This window comes from Nasonia vitripennis, chromosome 1, assembly GCF_009193385.2.
Source record: "Nasonia vitripennis strain AsymCx chromosome 1, Nvit_psr_1.1, whole genome shotgun sequence".
Taxonomy (NCBI): Eukaryota; Metazoa; Arthropoda; class Insecta; order Hymenoptera; family Pteromalidae; genus Nasonia; species Nasonia vitripennis.
Window position 1 is genome coordinate 27,261,291 of NC_045757.1, and position 26,599 is coordinate 27,287,889.

General features: G+C 41.7%; 3 protein-coding genes across 4 annotated transcripts in view; 1 reads left to right on the forward strand and 2 right to left on the reverse strand.

The window, feature by feature from the left end:
* Positions 1-26,599, reverse strand: part of LOC100119465 (polypyrimidine tract-binding protein 1) — a 455,850-nt gene that overhangs the window by 395,226 nt on the left and 34,025 nt on the right. The window lies entirely within an intron of this gene.
* LOC116415790 lies at positions 2,154-2,927 on the reverse strand. Its single transcript, XM_031921016.1, has one exon. It carries the CDS (start codon positions 2,925-2,927, stop codon positions 2,154-2,156), a length of 774 nt encoding a protein of 257 aa, XP_031776876.1.
* On the forward strand, positions 21,411-24,782 carry LOC100680109. Its single transcript, XM_008214665.4, has 6 exons — positions 21,411-23,141; positions 23,259-23,298; positions 23,371-23,471; positions 23,594-23,722; positions 23,901-24,020; positions 24,508-24,782. The coding sequence occupies exons 1-6, from the start codon at positions 23,094-23,096 to the stop codon at positions 24,706-24,708; spliced, it is 639 nt and encodes a 212-aa protein (XP_008212887.1). The 5' UTR covers positions 21,411-23,093; the 3' UTR covers positions 24,709-24,782.

Sequence of the window (26,599 nt, forward strand, 5' to 3'; positions counted from 1 at the left end):
AGCTGGTTTCACTTTCCGTGAAATCACTTTTTCGGACGTGGTCCTGGCCGTTGCGCATTTCTCATCACAGGCAAAAGGGGAGGATGGCATTCCTCAGGATGTCATTGCTAAATCCCTTCCGGTCCTGGACCACCACCTTGCATCTATTTTTAACTCCTCTCTGTCTAGTGGCGTCTTCCCTGGAGCCTGGAAAGAGGCCTGTCTAGTGCCCCTCAAGAAAACGGCAATTCCATCAGCCGCTTCAGACTTTCGTCCGATCGCTCTGTTATGTTTTCTTGCCAAGGTTCTAGAGAAGATTGTTCACGACCAGATATCCGAGTACTTAGAGTCGGAGAAGCTTCTTGATACACGTCAGACGGGTTTTCGGCGTTATCACAGCACGCAAACAGCACTACTGAGTCTGTCAGAGGACATTGGGGCGGGTATTAATAGCAAAAAACAACTGCTTACTATCCTCCTGATGTTTGATTTCAGTAAGGCGTTCGACACGATCTCACTCTCTAAACTTCTTCGAAAGCTAATAGGAGTGGGTTTCTCTAGGTCCGTAGTTTTGTGGATCAAGTCATACATTACAGGGCGTAACCATCAAGTGGTTACGAAAACAGTTGGCAATTCTGATTGGCTCACTACCAATCTTGGCGTTCCACAGGGCTCGGTCCTGGGTCCTCTTCTCTTTAGTCTTTACATCAACGATCTCAGAGACATTTTGGCTTCTTTTAAGGGCCCTAAGGGCGAATTATCGGATAGTGTCGAGCATTTGCTATATGCTGATGACCTTCAAACCTATACGCAGGTGGCGAGGGACGACTTGAGCGGGGGTGTGGACCGTCTGTCAGCTGTGGCGCGTGCAGTGGCGATATAGGCGTCCGAGAACGCGCTTCGCCTCAATGTCGGAAAGACTAAAGCTATTATTTTTGGGTCGGACAGTAATATTAACAAGGTGCAAAGTCTAAAGCTGCCTGGCATTGAGATCGAGGATGGCGTCTTTGTGCCCTTTGCCGACACTGTAACCAACCTTGGTGTTGTAATGGATGCGAAGATGACATGGGAACCGCAGGTGGATGCGATTAGCCGAAAGCTTAATAGAGTTCTTTATGGACTTTTAGATCCTTTAGATCCTGCACCACCGAGGAACTGCGTAAGCAGTTGGCGGGCGCTCTTGCCACCCCGCACTTGGATTACTGCTCTCTTGTCTACCTTGACGTATCAGGTCAACAAAGCACACGACTTCAACGATTGCAGAACTCATGTGTGAGATACATATGTGGTGCTAGAAGGGACGAGCACATCTCCCCCTATAGGAGGAAGATAGGCTGGGTTCCAGTGAAGACAAGAAGGGAGTTATTTGCGGCGGTGATGCTTTATAATGTATCTTGCTGCCCTTTTTGATAGGAACCAGTCTAGAACCTCAGCTAGGGATCCGCAAGAACTAGTGGTGTCTAGCGCGTGTACCGATGCGGGGCTATATTCCTTTAAAGCCCAGGGCGCGAGCCTCTGGAATTCTCTCCCGCGCGACGTGAGAGATATCTCGTCGCTTAAATCTTTTAAGGCTGTGATGCGGAGGCGCATATACGTAAGCGAGATTGAGTGTACTGTCGATCAGAACACTGATTCTGCGACTGTTTCGTGACTCCGTTAGATATTGTACCGTCCAAATATTTATTCTATTAATTTATTTATATTATTAATGTATTTTAACATCTATGACCAAAGGTTTTTATTTAAGTGACGTGATAGAGTAGTAAATAAGAAGAAAAAATGTACATAATGCGTAATACGAATCTGTGATAAATTAATGACAATATGTGATACATATGTACTTTTGACTTGTGCAAAATAAAGGCTAATCTATCTATCTATCTATCTCTTCAAACTGGTATTGCACAGAGTCGCTATAATCAGCGGAGATTCGTCGTCATCCGTCAGCGCGTTCACATCCGCACCGTGGTCTAAAAAGAGGTTCACCTGGAAAGAAAACAGGGACACACATGAGTTTCCCGAGCAAAAATAATCTGGAATCTTTTGCCGTGTACGAAACGTTATTTTACTTACCAGTCCATTGTTTTGGTACGCCGCAGCGCTATGTATCGGGTGGAAAAAAGATAGTACACTACTCGCGTTTTCGTTGACCCCGACGCCTCTCCTGATCAAGTCTATGGCCAGATCAACGGCTTGATCCACTCTTGATCGCGACAGGCAGTGGTATTCTGACCATCTTTATCCGTGGCGGTAAGATTGGCTCCGTACGTTATCAATAACGGCAGCAGTTTGTCTGCATGTTTGCTCGCGGCTGCGGCGAGCACGGGTGTTTTACCGAGATTAGTAGCGATGTTAACGTCCATTGCCTTTTCGAGAATAAGTTCGGCCAATTTTACTCTGTTTCCTCTTCCTACCGTTAACGCCAAGTACAGGACGGTTCGTCCCCTGGAGTCCTGACTTTGCACATCAGCACCGTGGTCCCTCACCAGACGGATCAATCGCTCATTCTTCGCGGAGAGATTCAGCTGAAGCAGCACGTGGAGAATGGAACTTCTTTTGTCGATTATTTGAGGGCTGTGGCATCCGAAGAGCTCGTTGACGTTAGGGCCGGAGCACACCAACAGCTCGGCTGAATCCTGGTAGCAGCCCAACACTGCGATCCAAAGGAGCGAGATGTTTCCGAGCTCTTCTTGTGAAAAATGTCTGCTGAGGATAGGTTCTCGCTCCAAGATCCGCTTTATTGAGAGATCCGGTTTAACGAGAAGTTTTTCGATCTGGTCGGCGGTCAGATCGCGATTGAGCAAGATGCTGCACAGAGCTTCGTGCAGCATGTGGTCATAGTTTTCGACTGTTGGTCTGTCGTCGGGATCTGACGATAGGGGCTCGCCTAGCCAATAGTAGTTGGTATATGAGTTGATTCTGTAGTTTCCCATATGAAAATGAGGCATCTTTATAGTTTTAAAGGGCGATGCGTGTGACGGGATGCCGCTGCTGAGAAAGAAGCCTTTTCACTTTGTTATAACAGTTGCTATTCTCCGGGAAAAATCAGAAAGTTATACACTTTGTCGAGTTTCTTTTACTTACAGAGCGCTAGCGATCAGCGATTTTCGCAGAAGAAGACTCACTTTCTGATCTCCGCACTCATCGAGAGCACGAGGGTATCTAGTCAGTGTAACCGTATCGAGTAGACTGACGATCTTCTCTGCTTCGGCCGATCCAAAGGTAGCTGCTAGTGCATACTGACCTGGCCTTACAACTATGCCAAATAGGATTCGGCGGGCTATAAATAAATATCCTCCCACTGAAACCTTCGACCTTCCTCGTTTTGAGTACGAGTACTCGGCATTACTCATTGTCTGTACGGAACCCTTGTACCTGACCACCTGGGCAGGGTTCGACCCCTGAGCGGCCAATTTTGGATTTCTGCCAGTTTATAAGCCGTCTTCAGTCACCAAAAGTTTTTGCAAAGCCAAGACCATCACCTGAATGGATTTGATTTAGAATACATATGTGCAAATCCAGAAAAAACCGGACACTTTTGGGGGTCTGAGTGAACGAAATTGAAATTTGATGGCACACCTCCCAGACAAACTTTTTTGGGTTCTTTAGGCCACCCAGAACCCAAAAACCTTAGGTTCCCGCGATTACGAAATACTTATTTTTTGCCGGGCACTTTAAATTCTCTTATGGGAATTTAACATGAGAAAAATAAACGAAAATTAGTCATGGTTCAACTTTACCCACTCAGTGTCTGAAGGCGCAATTAAAAAATGTGCAGTACTAGGATCAAAGTATTGAAAGAGAGCTTTAATTTGAGGGCTGGTGAGTTAAAAATAATTGCCCAGGTAAAAAGTTGTCTAGGCTTGAATATAGCGAAAAATCACGAAAACTTGGATTTTTTACAAAAATCAGTCATTTTTCCATTTTTAAAATCCTTATAACTTTTGATCCCAGCCGTCAATTTCAACCACTCGGGACTCACCAGCCCTCAAATTGAAGCTCTCTTTTAATACTTTGATCCTAGTACTGCACATTTTTTAATTGCGCCTTCAGACACTGAGTAGGTAAAGTTGAACCATGGCTAATTTTCGTTTATTTTTACCATCTTAAATTCCCATAAGAGAATTTAAAGTGCCCGGCAAAAAAATAAGTATTTTGTAATCGCGAGAACCCAAGGTTTTTCGGGTTCTGGGTGGCCTATAGAACCCAAAAAAGTTTGTCTGGGAGGTGTGCCATCAAATTTCAATTTCGTTCACTCAGACCCCCAAAAGTGTCCGGTTTTTTCTGGATTTGCACATATATCTGGTTTTTGCAAGAAAAATCGAGGTCTTGCAATTTTCGTTTGGACATATGATATGGGTGACACATTCAAACCATATGCCAACAAAAAGTTACGGGCCAGTTACTAATCACCAAAAACTAGCCTTTGTTGCGTCCCGGGTAATTTATTACCTGGCTGAGCAAACATTATTTTCCGACATTAATGGACTAACAGCTAAGCCCGAGATCTTGAATTGAAAAAAAAATCGTTGAAAATGACCTTCCCTATGAAAAGTTGCGAGCAATTTAAAATAATATGAAAATCGTCGAAATCGCGAAAAAATGCCTGAAAATCCAGTATTTCACTTTTTTATCGGATTTTCGCATTTGCGACGATTTATGGTTTATAGGTATAGATAATTATGGCTTAAAGGTGGGACCTATGTTTTTTGCATATTGTGTGTCCAAACGCAAGTAAATAACTTAGTCTGGTGAGTGTGCCTTTAAAATTGCAAGAGCTCGATTTTTCGACCGTAAAGTGTCTGACTTACTCGTAGTATGACTCTGTAATAAACAACATGTATGCGTGCGTTTTGTTAATTGAAAAATAGACAAAACTTTTGATATTGAATGTATTTTATATTTAAAAGAATTATTTTCTATCACGGAAGATAATAATTTTTAAGCAATCCTGGCTACAGTTGTACATACATTGTTATTGTTATAGTTCTGCATACAGCATTCTCTCAACTCTGTTATATTCCCAAGTGAAATTCGTCTAATTCCAACACAAAGTACGAGACGTTAGTTTGAGATTTGCCGAATTTCGCAGAATAAACTTACAACAACGCATTACTATTACAGCCTACTGCAAATAAATGCACAAACGGAGTTGGCCTAAGACAAAGATGCCGGCGCAGAGCGGCGAACCAGCCGACTCTGGTTAACCGGCAAAATATATATACGTATATAGCTGTACACTAACAAGCATACGCCCCCGCATACACACGCACACATATAATATATATGAGCGCGAATCAGAGGAAACTGTGCGAATGCAGCATATAGCGGCTCTGGTCGAGATCGCGAGGAGGCGGGAGAAACTGGCAAGCTAAGTGCGGCTCGGCCTGCATAATCCCGTGTCCAGATCAAAGCCAAGTTTTCCCCGTATATAACGTATTCTCTATGAATAAAGCTGTCAGTTCTGCGCGTGACATGTGGATATATACGGATAAATTTAATATAGCTGGCGTCGCGGCTGCTGCTGGATATAAACATGAATTTCGAGGCTTTCATTGCCGACTGTGTGTGACTTTGTATGTGTGTGTGTATGTATTGGGCGTTTTAACGGGTTTAATGCCCTGGAAAGCCTTTTACAACGGGCTGCTCTTGTTGCGTCATATGGAAATGAGAAAAATCATCGTATAGTTTTTGCTACACGAGAAGCCTGTGTTTCGTGTTTGCTGATGTGGTATAATTCCTTTAATGATATTCCTTTATTATGCACTTTTACGAGGAAGCGTAAAACTTTTCGCGTATGGTATACTAAAGAGCTAAAGCTCCAGCGCTTTCGTCGATCTCTCAGCTTTTTCAACGATGACACGTGTTTTACAAACGATTTATTTCATGACAAAAACACTTATCAAACTCAATCTAATTTCCTGAAGCAAAGGGCCTGTTACGGAGAAATATTTGATATTTCGTTCAACTAGGATTGTTTGCTGTTACGATTTAGTTTCAATGAGATTGAACATGAAAAAACTGTATAGAGCGTTTTGAATAAGCCGCCGAAAAGAGTTTTCTACTTTATCGTAGGAGAGTAGTTTTCCGACGAAGCTCATAAAAACTGTAGGGTCCGCGCTTAGGACCGCTATGCTTTTGGGCCGACGACAGTTGAGAACGAGAGGCTAAAGGGCACGGATCAGTTGTGTATAAGCGGCTAATAGGCACAGTTCGAATGCTCTTTTACGATTAGAATTTCTGAGTTAGTTGATTAGATTGCGCATATACGTCACAGGAATAGCATTACTTTTGAATAAATTAACTCTTTTTAAGTGTCCTTGTTTTTTATAGTCAAAATTATGTGTTCAATTTATTTCATGCATTAGAAATCCTTCTCCCCGCAAAAGTACGTTACTGAACGAAACAGGGCCAAACACTTCCTTCGCAAACAGCCGCGACCGTATTACAAAGCTCGATCGGCAGAATCGTTTATTTATTTATCGCAGAAAAATTAAATCTCGCGCTCGTCCTCCTCTAATCGCCCTGTCGTCAGTATTACCTATGCACCTAAAGCTCGAGTCGAAACAATGGGGCATCAGAAACGCTCTCCGTTAAGGTCGTCCGGGGGAGAGAGAGAGAGAGAGAGAGAGAGAGAGAGAGAGAGAGAGAGAGAGAGAGAGAGAGAGAGCGCAGTAATATGCGCCCGAGGCCCGAGGGTGGGGCTAATTACATCGTCCTTGTGTAACGTCACATTTGTATCTATTAGCGCGATGCTCCAACAATAAGACCCCGGGGCTTCTTAGCGCTATATACGCAGTCGCTCCGTCGACGTGTATTAATCACCACTCGCCGTTATTGCGTGCACTATACGGGAAATGGAAATTTCACGCTCAAAGCGGCTGTGAGCCTGGCTCGCTTTATTCTTTAGGTGTTTCTTGTTAATGTGAATTTGAGGCCGTTTGGCATCGTGGTTCTCGCACGTTTAATTCCTTACGCTGAGTATTTCTGAGTGCTTAAGGTGTGAATTGGAAAATTTACGTTGCGTGAAACAGCTTGTATTTGTAAGGTATACAGAGATATTATAAAGCCGATTTTGATGATTATAAGGCTTAGTTGCGCGTGTAGAATGCATTTTTATTTATTGCGGAAAGATTTTCCACGCGCGTCGATTGATCAAGCTGAGTGAAAAAGGGGTCGAACGAAAATCTAAGCGCATTTTTTCGAATTTCCGCGCGAAGAAGATGGAATGCCTCTGTGGCACGCAATCCGCTGCTAAAGCTTCGCCGAAAGATCGGAAGTCGACTTCTGTGCCTATCTGTTATCATCTTGATTAATGCAATCTGCTTCCCTTTTTTGAATTTCAATATTACCAAATATAACACCAGCGATTCGTCATTATTGTCGGATACAATAGGTACGTAAAAGCGAGGATAATCAAGAATTAATCCTGTACATAATACTGTTATTAAATTATATGTATAATACCTATGATTCTAATGAATATATACCGATGAATTTATTTTATGAAAAATCAGAATAAATCGCTATATAAAAATGATAACATTTTTAAAATAAAATTGCTTTATATATTTATTGCCGTTGCTTGATATGGTTACCAAGCCAAGCTTATCAGTAATCATATATATAATAATTATTATGCCTACAAAAATAAACGTAGCAAAGTTATAAAAACATAGCTCTCCTATAACCTGTGAAGTGTGTCATTTGTAAAAATTACAGATAATTTTCATTTGCAGAAAATCGATTGCAATAAAACAATCCAGCAGCCAGCACCGATCCAATTTACCGATATCAAATGCAGCCTTTGTTCAACTCATCGAATCATCGTCTCGACTGAAGTCGCAACAATGAAATTAGCTTGGCATATACAAACGTACCTCAATCGATAAAAAATGCGAAGCTATAACGACGGAATCGTACAAGCAAAATTCTCGCAAATGCTTATTCTGATTAAGTCAGCGTTAAGCGCGCATAAGAGGGGTGTCTCGCGAGTCGCTCTTCGTTAACGTGATTATTGTGCGACTAAAGATATTATAACGAGAAGACAGGGTAAAGTCGAGCACAAAGTATTCTTTATAAAGCTATACCTCTCGGCGTCGATGCTTACGTCTTTGAGCGCGACGGGAATTGTTTGTCGATCTTACAGCGCGATGATCGGAATTTTTCCGGCTGGCTAAATTTTCAAAAGAAGATTCGTCGCTTTATAACTGAATACACACTACAAAAATTAAATCTGAAATTCAGTACTGAATCGAACTGAAATGGCAATGCAACAAAATTCAGTACTGCCTGTTCTGAATTGGAAATCGCTCAAAAGTGAACTGAAATTCAGTACTATCAGTACTTAAAGTTGGACAAAAAGTTAGAGAGCGAAATAAACTCAGAAGGGTCTAACTAGGAGGTTATGGCATACGGTGATGATGTCTAGGTTGTACGTACGCTTCTGCTCGAAGATAATGAACATGTTACCCGGGACTCTCGGAGATGATGTCCAAGTGTTTGAGAGGGAAAAAAATGATACGTTGGTAACGCGTTTCGTAGCTATTGATACGTAGATAGAAATTGTGCTCGAAGATGATGAGCTCGTCACCCGGAACTCTCGTAAACGGTGTCCAGGTGTTCAGCGGAGAAAAAAATTAACTCTACTGTCACAGACGCACACGTCTGCAACGCGAGCAGCGAAGACGAGTCAGCGATAAGAGTCCGCCGAGCCGTACTACGATGCATAGCGTCTGAATGCATCGTAGACGTTAGCTCAGTGGTTAGAGCACAGGCCTCTGGCTCTCGGGTCCGCGAGTTCGAGTCCCGTCGTCTACTTTTTCGCTTTCGACTCTGTCTTCTATCCGTTTGTAACACTACGTAGCTCGCTCCGTGGCTTTCGGTATTCACACGTAGGTTATGCGCGATACTGATAAACTTGTCACCCGGTACGCCCGTAGACGATGTCCAGGTGTTCAGCGGAGGAAAATATGAGACCTGAGTAACGCGCTCCGTGGTTTCTGTTTTCCGATGTCTAGGTCTTTGACGATAGAAAAATAATAAAATATAGGTAGCGCGCTCTATAGAAATAATTTCTATACAAGACTTCAAAAAATGTTTGAAACTATTGGAAAATTTTGGAAAATTTTTTGAAAATTTTGGGAAACTTTTGGAAAATTTTTGGACGCTTGTAGACGATGTCCAGATGCTCGAGGGAAGAAAAAATGACAAGTCGGTAACGCGCTCGGTCGCTTTTCGTATGTAGATGTTAATTGTGCTCGAAGATGATGAGGTCCCGGGTGACTTGCTGTATATCATCTTCGAGCACAGCTTACATGTACGTATCGAAAGCCACGAAGTGCACTACCTGGATTTGAATTTTTTCTCCGAAAGATACCTGGACATCGCCTATAAGAGTTCCGGTTGACGTACTCATCATCTTCGAGCAGAAGTTACATTTGTATATCGAAAACCAGGGAGCGCGCTACTATTATTTATAATAAATGTGATGCATAAATATTATCACATCGGATTTTACTGAATTTCAGTAATATTATTTTTTACGTTACTGAAATTCATTTCGTCATCCGTTTTAGTAGCAACAAAATTCAGTACTGCAGCACTGAATTTCAGATTTTCTTTTTGTAGTGCATGAATGATGCTTGTCAGAAAAATAATTGTATTATAATCATCGTTATATCGGAGTAGACTCGTTGAACTTCAAATTGGTCTTGTTATTCGACTCGAGTCATTAGCTATTGTGCTTTGGTAATTCGTCTCTGGTGTCGGTCTCGAGTTGATGAAGTTACTTTCTATTGCCTCGTAGAGAGAGAGAGGAGCGACGAATTCGTCTATTACTTGAAAATTCCATTAATCCAATTTTCAGCAACGTTATTACAAGGAGCGCGGAAGACCTCAGACCTTGAATATTAACTTTTGCGCTCCTATATACTGATCTCGCGTGAGTTGTATCTACTTTAATAGCTTCTCGCGGCACCTTTGCCGTCAAGACACAACAAATACAATTTATAGAAGCTATAAAATATCTATTAGCGCGACTCGTTGGTGGATTTGTAAATTATGAAACTGCCGTAAGTGTACAGTATAGTATACGAAAAATAAAACTTCTCTAATCAATCCAACTCCTCTCAAGTGGTATACAACTTGCCTACATAGTTTAGTATACCTTGTAAGATTTAACATTATCTTTTACACGGTCTCATTACAGCATCCGGACTGCTGCAGCACTTCCCGGAAACTTCATTTTCTACGCCGGAAGTAATTTTACGCCGAGATTGCTCATGGACTACTCATGAAAAGATTCAGAGCCAGGAAAAGCCCGAGTGTAGTGTAAAATAAGAAGGAGGCACGGGCAGCAGACAGCAAGCAGTGAAGAGCGGAGATAGCGGGGAATTGTCTTGCGCGAGGAGAATAAATATTTCTTTCACTGCTGCTGCTATTGCTTGCCTTGGTCCCTCGCTCATTCATTTTCTCTCACTTGCTGCTTTTTCCCGGACTTTTCTCGCGCAAATTCGCAGGGGTCTTTTTCCGCTACTCTTTCTCCTACTCGTCTGCCTCCCCGTCGCAATTCATAAATCACACTACTCGGCGTGCGCTAAAAGCTTTAGGGCTTATGAATATAGAAGCCCTCGGATGCGTATATATCTGCGTGTGCTGTTCTGTAATTAGAATTTTTCTTTTCTGACAATGAAAGAGGTTTTGAATATTTTATAGCAGTAGTATATGATGGACGTCGATTATTATTATTATTACTTTTTAACACAACAAAAACAAATGTGGAAAATGAACAAGTAAGTTCAATTGCGGTAGCATTTGTGTAACCGTAATAAGGGCTAATTTAGCAACATTCCACCCTGATCCTAACACAACTTTCTATTAAAAATTTCATATTTACATATTCAATTTTTTTTCGCTATTAAATATCAACAATGTATGTATCATTCGTTTTGATAAGACGGATTTCTGACTAATATAAAAACCGTCGCTGTGCATTTAAATATAGGTTTACGTTATAAATGCTGCAATTGATTCATAAACAAAAAGTGATTATAAGTTTTGAAAAATGTTTCACCCCAGTGAAAATATCAACGTGCACCTTCCAAAATATCTGGTAACTAAATGATATTAAATGATAACGCCGAAAAAATCGTCAAAAGCGTACAAAAAATATCGTACCAGCCCCCAACTTTTAACCATCCGAAAATTTGAAAATTCAACTCCACAGTAGTTGCATCCTCCCCCGGAATCATAAATTCTCAATACAATGCTCGCAACGGGTGGGTATCTCACGGTCACCGCGGCATCCAGCAGCGGCCTCGCAGCTCTCCGTCCCTGCATCCACAGGACTCGGAAATGGTCAGCCAGCGCAGCGGCCGCGCTGTTCCCGGGTCAGGAAGATACGCCCGCGCTAAGTAGCTTCCTCCCTCGACGTATTGCAGCAGCAGAAGCAGAGGCACAGCAGCATCAAGCTTGTGTCTATTAATAATTTTCCGTTCGGCGGTCGAGCTAAGTCACGTTCGCTCTGCGCTTGATCGTGATATCGAGCCTGCGGATGCAGAGCGTGAGAAACGAAGAGTACATGGCATATAGCTGTGTATTATGCATGTGTGTGCCTGCAGCCGCGTTACTAATGTACGCGCTTCCGGTGAACTTCTTAAACTCGCGTTCACTATTGATGAGATTTACCTCGTGCTGCGCTTCGAATGAGCGCCAGCCTCGTTATTGTCACGATCGCTCCGCGCGCGTCTATGGAAGAGAGAAGTACAGGCATCCGTACAGGCGCTCGTGGGAATTGCTCTGTGTATATACAGCAGCGATAATGGGCTTGAAACTTTGCCGACGGTGTCTCGTCAAAATTTATGCCGCAGTTCGAAATTTCAATGGACTCTTTTAATTGCGGCGCTCGCGGGGTTGAGGCGATAAATTTATATTGGTTTTGCAGTTGTTCAGCGACTTGGAGAACTTATGTGCGCGTGCGCTTGCTTATCGTCGTTGGCTAATTGAACGACAGCTTGAATATTTTACGCTCATCGATTCTTAAGACAAACATAGTTTCTATACTCTTATACCTTATTCGCGGGTCTAACCGAATAAACTTTACGACCTTCTCCTCGAAAAATTAATTCGAGCACGCAAGGAATCTCTGTGTCTCCGGCCATACACTTGGTCTTCTCTGCCTTAAAGGCACGCGACACAGCTGCTCGCTCGACACACACATAGCATTCGTGTCGCATGAAAGTTGTATTATATAATTATGTCGGTGTTGTTTGTCGTGAGGACATGAACAATCTCGTTAGGGGAGTAAATACACCACAAAGGACTTTGCCAAGGCCTAGCCGTTCACGTATGGAAGAAAAAGAACTAACTGGTCGAAAACATAAATTTTGATAATGCATTAATGTATTGTAATTGCGGGTAAGAAAATCAGAGTGGTCTCGTTAGTCTAAACTATTTCAAAGCGATACCTATACACCCTTGAACAAGCTATTTAATTTATCGCAATTCAACACTCGAAACTAAAAAACACAAGAAAATCCCAGTGCGACGTCAAAAATCGTCCTCCACAGCGTGATGTGCTCGCACAGCCTAGTTGTCGAAAGCTGGAGGGTATGGCTGCATAATTCAAGTCTAGCTCACGACTCATCGAGTACAATCTCGACGTCATAATCAGTATGCAATAACGCTCGAGGCGCCTTTGTATGTGCGGCGCCGTTGGTAGACGTCCGGCATGGAGTTTGCTCGGCCAGGCGATCATCGTCATCGTATCCGCGCGGTGCGCGCGTCTGATGCACTAATGACCATTGTTGCCCATCGTGCTTCGAACACCGACAGAGACGGAGCTAATCTGAACTACTTCGCTGCGCGTTACAGTGTTGCTCGGTAGATCTGGGTGTAGAGACTGATGCCGACGATTTTAAGAGATTCGTCTTTGATGCATGATATAAGTAAGTAATGGGTTTCTTAGATTTATAATTGGGTTTAAGAAATTTTTATTTTATCATTTGCCGATTTAACTTTCGGACTGGCCTAGCTTCCCACGCCAGCCTCACCGTTCAAGCCCTCCGTATCTCTAGCAAGCCTAAGCACCACCTATGTCTAATAGTACATTGTACAACAAGGGGCGAAAATGGGCTTTTCCAAGCGAGGATGATGTTTGAGCACGAGTGGTAGTCAAGGGCGCCGTAGGCGCCCGAGACGGACACGAGTGTTCAAACATCATCCGAGTCTGGAAAAGCACATTCGCCCCTCGTTGTTCACTGTGCTTTTTATAACAAGTGTATAAGGAAGACCATTTGGGTCGCCTATGAAGTGGATCGAGAATGGAGTTTTTCGAGTCGTCCACTACGGTGGGCGTGTATAGATTCATATATATGTGTGTTTATATATATATATATATATATATATATGCATATATATATATATATTTTATTTAATTATTTTATTTATTTAAATATATTTTTAGTAAAGCTTTTAAAATTTAGTAAATCGAAATTTTAATAAACTGCAAATTTTGGCAAATTTTGATATTTTGGAAATTGTTTCAACAGTTTTTAACGATTTAATGCTTTAGTAAGGAGATACAGAACAAAAAAATGAATCGAGCGGACCGAAATTGGTCGTTTTCGGTCCCCTCGATTTCCGATTCTCCGATTATTGTAGGCTCGTTCTACCTATATAGGGGGCGAAAATGGATTAATTGATACATGTATTGTGATCAGGAACTCTCGCTCTACTTTTTGTGTGATGCTCGGAAAACCCCATTTTCGGCCCAGTTTATAGTCGTCGAAAATGGTCTTTTTTATGCACGTGTTATAAAAAATGATTTTAAGTACATTATTATATGTGTCAGAGAGGGCAGAAAATGCGGTGATGATCACAGTGCTTTTAGTCCTTGAAAAAAGAGCTCGTATGTCGACTAACACTTGCTCAGGGAACCTATCAACAGCCATCACACCTATAACCAATCATGTCCTGAATCATAGTACCGCCGCTGCTATCATCTGTTCCAGCCTTTATCGCGTGTGCAGGTTCGCGCGCGTGTATAATACTCTGCAGGCGAGAAAGACAACGCGAGGGCTGACGCGTGCGAGAAAGAGCATCGGAGATTCGCAGCGAGGGATCATCCGCAGCGCAGCATGGACGTGGCCCCAGAGCGCGGCTCATCCTGACCCAAATTGTGTCTGGCCGCATACACACGAGACAGGCTCGCGCTCCTGCGGTTCGCTGTAGACATACGTCCGTTAAGCTCCTCCGTGTGTTTCCGCGCTGAGCTTGAGATCGGCCCGACAAAACAGAGAGATAGAGCGAGAGCGAGAGAGCAGGGCAAGATCGGCCCTCCCCTATACGACTCTCGCCGATGCGCCTGATGCTACTCCCGGTGAATTATGGCGCGCGATCGCATCCGCAAACAACTGCTGACGCCGCCGTTACACCTCGCGAATCCCCTCATGAAATCTCGTGCCCGCGCGCAAAGGCAAAGGGAGCATCGCTCGAAGCTTTCGATCTGCGGTTTGGCTGTGTGTGTGTATGTGTCTGTTTCGCAGCTTGGGATATGGTATCCACCTAATGGATGCGTACTTTTGTGTGCGCAACGATGTTGAGGTGGAAATTATAGTGGATGGAATCGCACGTTGGGGAATGAATTTCGGATGGGAGGTCGATTTAAATTATGGTACACCTGATGTGATTGGTTTCGAGAATTAATTTATGGGAAATTCGTTGGATGGGTTTTTAGGTGCGCATTGTTGATTTGAGAAAGTTTACCGTAAGTTACTACGAGGGGAGGATTGAGTATCAAATTGTTATCGTACATGGTCGCTGGATGATGCTCGCATATTCTAATTCGAAGTTTACAGTGGAAACGATTATGTTGCAGGGTAGTATCGTATTACCGTAAAATATCATGCACCATCTTGGCGTGCAATATTTGATGAGATATAATGAAAAACTTTGTATTGTAGCTGTTAGGGCGTTTAATGGTCTTTTAGCTGATCCTGACGTGTTGTTGACCAAACATACTAGTATTGGAAGTAAAGTATTGATCAGCTGTATCTCGCACAATTCTTATTTATTATTCAAGTAACAACGTTTTTTCTACAGCATCACACCTTCATAACATAGTAAGGTATTCGATGAAAAATTCAAATCAAAATCTCACCCCATCTTTGATTAAATTACCCTATTATTGAATTATACCATCACTTCAGTTTTTAGTTGCCAATCATTCCATTTTAATCATTGTATTAATACGTAATCAAATTATCCTAAGACCGAGAATATCTAAAATTTAAATTACTCTTGCAGAACTATTTGTAAGATTGCTATTCATATTTCTCAGGTGCAATGGCCTCGGTAGTAAATCAGCGATCCTTACCAAGTTAAAAATTCAATTAAAATTCAAGCAACTATACTCTCTAAAACTGTCTCCGTATTTCCGTTAAAAAAATGACTCTTCCCTACATATCCGACCAAAGCTTCGCACTCGCAAGCTCGCTGCATACATCCATAACGTAACAAGCTTGACGATGAACCCTCGGCGTCGCGCGAGGCTTTGCACAGTGGCCAAAGTTCAAATCCAGCCGTACACACGGAAAACACAAACGACCGAATCAACAAGACACAGTTATATCTCTCGGCAGCCGAATCCCATTTGACGGGAGCAAGGTTAATCCGAATACGCGTATATAACGCGCATACACATCGCATCGGACCTCTTCGGCTCGCGCGTCTTTCCGCGCGCAAAGCCCTTTGAGACGACGACGTCGTTCTGCATATTTAATGCATCTCGCGTGTCCGGCGCGTGTCGTCGCGCCGGGAAACATTTCAATTTGAATTTTAGATCTCTTCCCAGGGCCGCAAGCGGATAGATCTGCGTCGGGCCACACGGGGAAAGCCGATACGCGCGCGAAGTCTCCGGATGACCGCGCGCGGGAGGAACGGCTCCAAATAGGATTACCCATACCCGAGATGCTCGAGGTTTCGATGGATACTCAGGTAACCCGTTTTTCTCCGGACTCGTCTTGTTTTCATTTCGTGCACACGTGTGTACGTGTGTATCCAGGTATACAAGGTATATCGGAGCCACCTGGGACCACTGAGAGCTTTATGGCAGACGGAACTCGATGCGCTGCTGCTGCGCTGCAGTTGAAATGGGGAACGGTTAGCTCGGAATGATTGATCAGTATGCCGCGGTGCTTAAGAGTTTTATGGCTGTCTTGGAGAAATGAATAAAATAGTCTTCGGGGATGGATTATCCGATTCGCGGGAGTAGTTTATGCTTTTATGCCCGCGGAGAAATATGAGAGAAAATGCAGCGGATTCCTATCTGGTTATTTATGTCTACGCGATTGGGCGAAGGGCGATTTTATGGTGACGTGTGTATTTGGTAAGACCATTGGATCCCTTGATTTAAAATTTAAGCGTATAAAGTACAGAGTATAGATTTGTCGATATATTTATGCAAATAGAGCGAGATCACAGAAGCGTAATAATAAGGTAATTCAGCAGCAAAAGGTGATAAGTCAATGTTGTTCTACTTATCTGCAATATAGTCGGACGGATTGAAGAGATGTCGAGAATATAGCGACGAAAGGTGATGAATATTTGTATTAACAGGTCAGGCGATGATCGTCGTCGGAGTGTCAACAAACGGCGAACGAGGACTATAGTATTCGTATTACGGAGAAGTTGGAAGGTATAGCAGGAGATGTTTGCATTTCTCTCTCCTATATGCATGCGTCCATTGCGCGCAGGAGTGAGAAGTCGATGCGGAAAAGAGCTTTTCTACTTTCGTGTAAATGACAAAATCAATACGTAATGCTAATCCTTGTCTCGCGAGCGCGAGCTTCGGTCGCCGCAGCACAAAGCCAGCTCCTGAATAATTGAACGCGTCCGTACGTTTTTGCAAAGTCCGCGCAGCTGCAGCCGATAATGCTGGCGAGCTTGCCTGTCGGGTATGAAAGTTTCGCGAGCTTTTTTTGCCCTCGGTATGTTGACTTTGCAACGCTCGCTCGAAGTGCCGGATAAAAAAAAAACACGTTCGATCGAGGGCCGGGCAGATGACGGCGCTTTTATAGTTTTATGTTGTCAGATTAGCAATTGTTTTGAAAATAGAAATCATGCTGCGAGAATTAAGATACAAGCAAAAGCTACAGTGAATAGAACATGGTTATGATTAAGTTAAAAATAGCGTTGATACAGGATAGTAAAAGCCGGGCTTAACGATTCTTAACTACATTTATTAAAGTAAGTTTTCATATTTTCAGTCTCAACCAATTTTATACGCTTACACCTCCCACTGAGCGTAGGATTCTTCAAATTGGAATTCCGAGTTCTTCTCTTTACGAAGAAATTGAAAATATTCCAGGTGAAATCTTCTCTTACTTATTTCATTTGTCCCACAATAGATGAGAAAAATTCAATTACGAATATTGCCATCCCGTATTGTGTCAAGCGACGTAACATGCGTACACAGAAAAGAAAGAAACATGCACAGCTACAAGACTACAGAGTTGCAAGCAGAGATGTAAAAAAAATTAGTTCTTACTTTACCAATACCCTGGGTAGCAGGAAGGAAAGATATAGACAGTAATAAGAAGAGAGGGAGAAGTTGAAGTTTCGAAAACGAAAACAAAAGTAGGCAGTGTGATGCATTGGAGCTCGTACCTTATGCCCACTGTGCAGAGTTTCTCTGTAAAGTAAACCAGAAAAGAGAAAAGTTAAACAAATAATGCAATTGTCAAGTGGGTTAATAAAAAAAGTATTAAAAGTCAGACAGTAGAGACAGGACAGAATGACAGATGATTGTTTATAATATATTTATATGTATAGATAATGCGTTACGTGAGAGTGCAAAATCAATCAAGTGTTAACGCGCATACATATAAGGGATAGATGTACAGCGTAAAGTGTAGAATCAGAGAAAGAGAGAATTAGAGCTAAAAGACTGATCATGTCAGAATGGCTGTTGACGCAGAAAAAGGCAGCAAAACACAGAGAAAGGCAGATGGGGGTTAAAGAAGTTGTGTCTCTTTTTGTACAGTATATGGTTTCGTTTCTTTCGAAGTTTCCCCACTCTTGTCGCTTCGCCACTGTTCGATGTCTTCTTATAATTATTTTACACATCATTTATTATTACATTAATAATGGTTGATTATTTGTATAATATTATATCTACGAATCTTTTCCTATAATACCAGAAAGGTTACTAAAAACCGATCACTTTCTGTCTTTAAAATAAATCTATCCACCATCATGTGTTATGTTCATTATACAAAAGTCCACTTTCGAACTTGCGCATCGGTTATGCCATTTACAAGTCGTGATTAAAATTTCACAGTTTCACACATTACAGAATATAAGATTTTTTAATAAAACAAAATTTCAGCAACTGAAATGCGTCACACTTCCATATGAACCTTTGATAAACGTGTAATTGTTAAAAATAAAATACAGACATCGTCAGATTCAGATTTCAAGGCGATTTAATTTACAGCTTACACTTTTCAGCCTCGCGACTCTCGCACCTTCGAATTCCAATCTCAATCAACGCAGTCCAATACCCCCTTCATCATCCAGCTCTCCCAGCACTCAATCAATATTCAAACCTCCGAACAACTTCCAGCTCAAAATCGTCCCTTCCGCAACACTCATCAGCTCCTCCAGAACAGCCGAATCGATCAAGCTAATCCGCGGATTTTGCATCCAGCAGTATAGCAGTTTGCTCCAAAGATGCTTGCCTCAAGCGACAACGACTCGTGTACCTTGGAAATTCCCAATTGCCGGCAATTTGCCATTCGCGCAGTGGTACCCGGTCTGTCGTCCTGCGATAACAAAGCCTTTCGCAGCCCTGGCAGATCGCGTGAGACCGGCTGTAGGAGACCAAGTCCGCGATACCGGCTTAACGGGGCTTTCGAGTTACGACGTGTGCCTGATGTCTGAATTGCGCAAACCGCAGCGCTTCCTTCCGAGAGCGCTTGCACGCGCACGGATATAATGTATACGTTTTCGCGCTCTGTACGTGCAGTCTTTTTGTTTAGAAGTTGGATTTTCAAAACTGTTATTTTTGAATATTAACTCTTCGCGTAAACAAGCATCGACGCGTTATCGATTTCAATGCGATTTTAGAGTCAACAGATTGCAATTACTAGCTGACTGTAACAGCGATACCCAATTTGTCAATGGAGTTTCTAATTACGCTTTCTAATTAAGTTGACTGTCTTGTCGAGAGCAAAAGAATCGCAATGGTATAATCAATGCGCACGTTAATTTGTTTACCGCTGCAGAGATAGACTGTTTAGATACAGAAGGAGATCGATCGTTTTAATGTATAGAGAATATTGATTACGAGCTTAACAATGTTGTCGTTTTGATCAACACTGTCAGGTTGAAATCTCGATCAGGCGTTGGTTTCAACAAAATACATCAACACACAGTACTTAACTTCGACAAATTGAAAAAAAAAATCATATAACAGAACTACGCCTTCTTCTCGCCCGTAACAAAATCGTCTATGGCAAACGCACAAAAAATTCATAACACGTCCGTATCGTTAGTCCAAATCAAACGCACCTTCGCGTGCTCAAGCGCTGCACGCGCCATTACCTAAATAAAGAATAACCCAGCATAGCGATCCTTTTGCCTTCCAGACGAGCTCCATTCCTCCCGTTTTTCCCGATGACGCGTAAGGGGACAATAATAATGGCTCTCGAGCGCCTCCGCCGACGCCGCAGCGGTCACGCAGAGTTACGCTTTTGGAAATGCTGGGGTGGCTCGTAAACTTTCTCTTGCTTTTGTTGGCTCAACATGTGTGTGTGTGCGCGTGTATATATATATATATATATATATATATATATATATATATATATATATATATATATATATATATATATATATATATATATATATATAAACTGTCGGCGGAGAGCGAGCGAGATTCTGGGCGAGGGCGGCGAGTTTTCTCTTAGTTAAATTCGTACCGAGGCGCGGCTCTGTGTAAGAATCAGAAATATGAGTAATGTACGGAGGCGTTTGTGTAATTTTAACGAACGGAGTGAATTATGCCTCGGGAGCACGAGGCCGCGTGGATATTCGTATCATCGCGATGCAAGGCACACAAAGCAAATATTAATGAGAGAGGAAGAGAAGAGCTGCTGCAACAAATGCTGCTATTAATTAACGATAAATCACGAGGCTGGTACGGTGTTCCGTGGAATACGAGGGATGTGGAAGATTTATTTAGATTCGAACAAGAATGTTGCTGTTCATGCACCAGCTTGTGCCTTTCTTTGATTTTTAAATTCAATGACTTCGAATGACACTTTGCCATCGATGCTGTAAGTTTTAAAATACTGGAATATTCCGTTTTTTATTTAATTCAAAAGTACTGTAATATCTGAATAAGAAATTACATCGATCGTCCGGAAACATTTATAATTTTCTCAACTTTTTATTATGGGCAAGGATATAGATAATAATCTTAGGCCTTATATAGTATGACTAATAATTTCTTACATGATCATAATCTCACCATTTCAAAACCAGCCCATTCACCTCTATACTCATCAAACATGATCTACCATGATTCACACACCCACGACATAGATAAACTGCAATGTACCAAGGCATGGCTTTATCGCAATATTCAGAAAGCGATGCTCGGCCTATCCAGGCCAACGATCTCTTCAAAAAGGCTATGCAGCGACCAGTGCGGCTCGATGATCGGCGCAGAAACTGACGGGTTCCGGTGCTCACCGCAATATCGCGCCAAATTTCTCCCGTATCGCGGATTCCTGCCTTTACGTTTCACAGAACTGAGCGAATTAATTTAAGGTGCACACGCTCAATGCAGCGCGGCTGGGATGATTCGGGCAAATTTGGTTTGTGGTTTTTCTCAGCTTTATCTTGCATTCGATCAAAATATACACATCAGTGAATGAATTCGTTTTCAGACGTGGAATTGTTTTTTCTAGTGCTTATGTACGCAATACTTCGGCGTTGAACAAATCTGTAATTATGATATACTCTATACGGAGGAAATTTACTTATGATTAACTCATCGCAGTGTCGTCTCAATATATAGAAGAGCCGCCGCAGTGCCCTTTCAAAATTAGCGGTTCTCCCCCGCAGCCGAATACATAGAGATAGACAACATCGAGTACCGCAACTCTCTCATGTATGTGTCACAGCAGCTCTTCAGCTGCCGAACTGCATTATGTTAATACAAAAAAAGCAAAACGCTCCTCCCCCTTTCTCTCTTGACCGACTGCAAAGTCATGCGAGACGGACGAGCTAGCGCGCGAGAGATAACAGCTTCAAGGGTGTCCTCGGCCCACTCTCTCCCTCTCTCTCTCTATCTATCTCTCTCACGGCCTTTATGCCCCTTGTTCGCTCTGTCCCTTGCTTCCTGTGCGCTAAACCACTTCACTCGTGCTCTGATCTACACACTCCAGGCCTCGCGCGTTGCATCGGGATTGGCACTCGCTGCTGCTACTCCTCGACTATATACCTGCATCTGCAGTTCGCGACCAATGGCCCCTGGCCTTGTGAAATGTGTGTGTGTGTGTGTGTGTGTGTGTGTCACACACGGTGCTGCAGTTCATATGCATGTATGTGTATGCTGCAGTGGTGGACCGAAGCACCGCTGTTTAGTGGACTCGTCGATGACACGGTGAATATAACGAGCAGGTTCGGCTTGAAGAGGCTTCATTTGCTTCTGATGACTTTTTGATACTTGTTGTCGGGGGCGATGGCAAAATTTCTCGTGGTTGCCTGCTGGTTACGACTATGGTTTTGGCACTGCTACATTGGTCTGTTGCTCATCGATTGGTATATATACCTAGAGGTGTAAGTGTTGATTTTAAAGATTGCCCTCTGACGTTTCGGTAAGCATCGCCAATTAAAATTTGATAGATTATAAATAATTACGCAACAATACTTAGAGGAAAGACTTAATAAGTAGAAACGATTGCACTTTAACCTTGTAATGGAACTCTTACTTTTGAAGACAATTCTCAGATATTCCTTGAAATAAACTCTCCAACGCTCAATTCATCGACTTGTTAGTTTTACACAGAAATCGAGAGCAATATGTCCGCAAAAGGACGGATGCCTCTGATTTTGATTGGTTGCTCGCCAAATTCAGTGGAAGCAATTAGATAAACGAACTCCTCGTCTCGGATTTCGAATCAATTCATACATTGGCGACAAACTGATTCCTAGTAAACTGTGTTGCCCCTTATATTCAAAATATCAAATTTCGCAGATGAAGCATTAAATTCGAGCACTACTAACGGCAAAATAATCAAGCTTGTATAGTAGATAATAAAAAAAACAAAATTCACCAATACCATTCGTTCAATAACCATCGGGATATAACGAAGAGCCGTGTGTTTAGCTTCAGTTAGGATAATTAAAGTAGTCACAGTCAAAAGTCAAAGGGAGTCGAGCCGAGACCCACGTGCGTTTTCGCAATAGAGCGCGACGGAGATTGGCCGAGCCATATCCAGAGAGTTACCAATAGCTGCCGAACACTTCAATTAGGTGGTTATTAAGCACGGCTGTACTGACAAGGTTACCCACGTGCTTCATCGACCGGCTAATTAAAGCATGCATGCGTAAGTGCGTAAGTTCGTCCACTATGGCGTGTGTTATGGACCCGTAAGAGCCGTGCATATCTATTACGCGATGATTAAATTGTAAGTGGTCAAGGTCCTGATGTAACGAGTATGCATGTCTTGGAATTGGTGTAACGTTTTTAAAAATAGAAACGTGAAAATTTGAGGAATTGAATCGCTCTTAAATCGTATAAACAATGTATCAAATAATTTTATAGTGAGCCGGAAAACTGTTACATAATTGACAATATGACTTGATGTAAAATATTAGTCGTGCTATTCTGACACACCAGATGTTCGTGTGAACTGTGTATCACTGTGCATATGAAAAATGCGTGTGCGCAAAACGCATAAAGAGCTTTAGAATGGTATCGTATACTTGACGCAAATAATAAGATGGATGTTCTCTTTGTTAATGTATATATGCCAGTACGCACAGCTAGTTTTTCATCAGTTTGATCCCGTTTAATTTCCCGGGAAGAATAATCGAGACGAAAGATGATTTTAAAGACCGCTATTTTCCTGGCTTGCAGTACTGCGGCTCTGGTAATATTATTAGTGCATTTTTTAAACTTTTTAATAGATTTTGCAGATAAAAAATAATTTGCACGTTTATCTCATTTTAAATAGCACAGTGATAATGAGTAATATTTGTTGTACTAGGGCTTTACCATTGATTCCAGAATTAAAAGACAAGACGATGGTAAGTTTACGAGTAATAGATAGAGGCAGTTTCATCACTAATTGAACAGTAATTTTACTAATATTTTTACAGATTCTACAGGTCCATTATCAAATAGCCGTAGGGGCTTGGGCGATACTATAATCAGTTCTGCAATCGATGCTGGAGGCAGTCTTGCATCAACAGGATTGGAGGTGCATGTATTTTTATATTTTTTTACCATTAGTAAAATAACGCTCAATTAGATAAAGTCTTTGTAAACCAAATGTACTTGGGTAAACCAAGATCAATTAAATAAAAAAGTATTTCATTCAAGGTGGCCGGTGATGTTGCGAGCAAAGGTATCGACAGCCTCATACACGCGGGCAGTGATACTGTCCAACATGGCATCGATTCTGCCATCAACGGTGGAACCGATCTTGCCAAGGATCTCGCATCAAAAGGAGTAGAAATATAATACGTTTGAATACTGTTTTATGTATAAAATTACAAGTAAAATTATCTGATATCTAATGATTATAGCATTAAATTTTAAAACATCAGCTGTTTATGTTTTCAGCAAATTGTAACAAATGTATCTTAGCAAAGCAAGGTCAATCAATTCACAATCTTTTTTATTTAAGGTGGCGGATAATTTTGGTAAAGGTATTAATAATGCCATACTCGCTGGCAGTGATGCTGTTCAAGGCGGCATTGCCAAAGCCATCAACGCTGGAATCGATCTTGCGGCAATGGGAGTAGAAGTACTCATACTTTTCTTGTGCTCTTTTATAAAATCAACGAAGAATAATGATTTTGATTTTTATATTCATTTTGAATGGCTTAATATATTTAAACTTTTACACTTCAAAAAATGGTTGGTAACGATAACAAAGCGCTTGGCAAAATACGCACCAACTATTTTTTTTTGGTTGACCTTACCAATAACTTGATAAATGTTACTAAACAAGCAGATAACTTTACCAATTTTTTTATTATACTTACCAAGTACTTGGTAGGTTAACCAAAAAAAAAAAAAAAAATAGTTGGTGCGTTTTGTTATTGTTACCAACCATTTTTTTCCGTGTAGGCACACAAATATACTATCAAATGATTTTTGTATGTCCACATATCAAATCAATCACAGTAGTATCACAAAATTGCCGTCTCATTATAATTGTTTTTACATGCATCAAATATTTATTTAACTGAGTCCAAGTCCTTACGAAGATAAAATATTTTGTACTTCAGACTGTTGGTGCAATCGGAAGCAGGGTTCAAACAGCTTTCAACGAAACCTACCAAGACGAGAAGAACTCCGTGGGAACCAGCTTCACTTCGGTGAAGGATCTGATCCATCAAAATATCGAGACAGAGGCTAACGTGGCGAAGACTATCTTCGACTTGGGTACTATTATTCCGAAATTTGGAAAAAACTTGATTTTAGGCTAATAATATTGTAACGATCACCTTGAAAAATGGTATAACGACTAAGTAAAAAAAAACTTTAACATGCCTAGAAAGTATACGTCTGTTTAAATTACTATTGCACCATCATTCTCGCAGAAACCGATAATATCCAGTTCGCCGATATACGTAATGCGCATCGATGTATTAGCAGAACAAATATTATGTCAACATCCATGTACGAGAACTAAATATGCGCCAGTTTTGTGCTCACCGAGCGTAATACGGTCTCGAATTCAGTAGTCAGATATCCACCTCTGAATCTAATGAGTATCATTCATTACTGCAAGCAGCTCCGACCTGACTGGCCAAATTTGCCAAAACATTTCGAGTTTGCCAATCCAACCGATCGATGGAATAGCTCACGCGTTTATACTTTACAGGGGGATTACAAACCGCTAATGATGGGCCACGCATAATAGTTTTGTTTACAGCCTAACATTACTCTGTGTATCCGTAAAACTTGCGTAAATTTAGCATATAGAGTGAAATTTCCACGAAGTTAAAATATTCGCTATAATCTTGCGCAATACGCAAAACCACAATTCTCAGTATAGAAGTTATTGACTAGACGAGAGCTTTAATCTTGCAGCGCAGCAACAATCCTCCTCGAATCAATTCTTGATCGGCAAGATTATAACCGCAACAAATCCTCCAATGTAGCAGAAAAAGACGGTATATAAAATTGGATTGGGTTCTTCTCTGAAAAAGAACAAAACTGCCCTTCCCCCAGCTTTAAATATTTGGTACGTCCTGGCATGACATAACGGGATGAAAGGATCGGCTAAGGTAAAAAGAGAATCACCTCGCAGTGGAGTCTTGCCGAAAGAGCTGCCGAGGGAAAAAAACGACAGTGGCATAGAGTCCGTTTATAACTTTTATATCGGCTGGAATTCGATTTGTCAATTTTTAAGTTCCAAATTGAATGTAGAGGAGGGGGTGCAAGGGGGCAAGCTCTCGCCGGGTTACCTCGTTAATGAGTCGAACGAAACTTTTTCATCGCCTCCGAGCGCGGATGCAAATGACAAAAGGAGAGAGAAGCAAGTGGGAAAAGGATAGACGAACGAAAGGAGCAGTAACGAGATGCTGCGTGTGTTCGTAGACGGCGACGAAGAAGATTGCCTTGGATGGCTGCTGTGAAGACTTTTTTACTTTCTTTTTTTTTAATCTGCCTGCGCGTTCAGTGCACGGTGTTTTAGCGAATTGATGAGGTATATATGGGCACGCGCAGTAGCACACGGGTTACGGCTTTTCATTATGGCCGGATAGACGTAGTGCCGGATAATTAAATTGCGTATACGTGGGGGGCTCGGAAGGCTACACACACATATATACACATACATGCACACGCTATCGATCCTGCATATCTATTTCAGTAGCAGTATATTGTCAATAACAATTTGGGCTGGAAGGAAAATGAGAATTTATAGAACCATTTTGTAAGTTAATTTGAAACTCGTTATTGATTTGCTATCTTGAAACGAATAAATCAAATATAGCTGTATATCGTGAGATGAGACGACATAGGATATTTAATCAAAATTTAAACGCGTCTTAGCGAGATGGATTAACTTGCAGCAGATATGTTTGCAGTTTCAAGTACACTTCACTCCGTGATTAAGTAATCAGCCAACATTAATTACGTAACTTAATCAGCAAAGCCGTAATGAAGATCAAACGCAGATTTAGTATTCCGTTAATCTTTATTTGCCTCTGAAATGATGCCGCAAATTGCTTCAACTTTTATCCATGCTTTCCGACCATTAAAATTTATCGCTAGCGCGTCACGTTCAATTAAACGCTACAAACTGATGCACAAATAATCGATTGAATTTCACCTCGAAGCAATAACAGAAACAAATCGAAGCTTCACCTC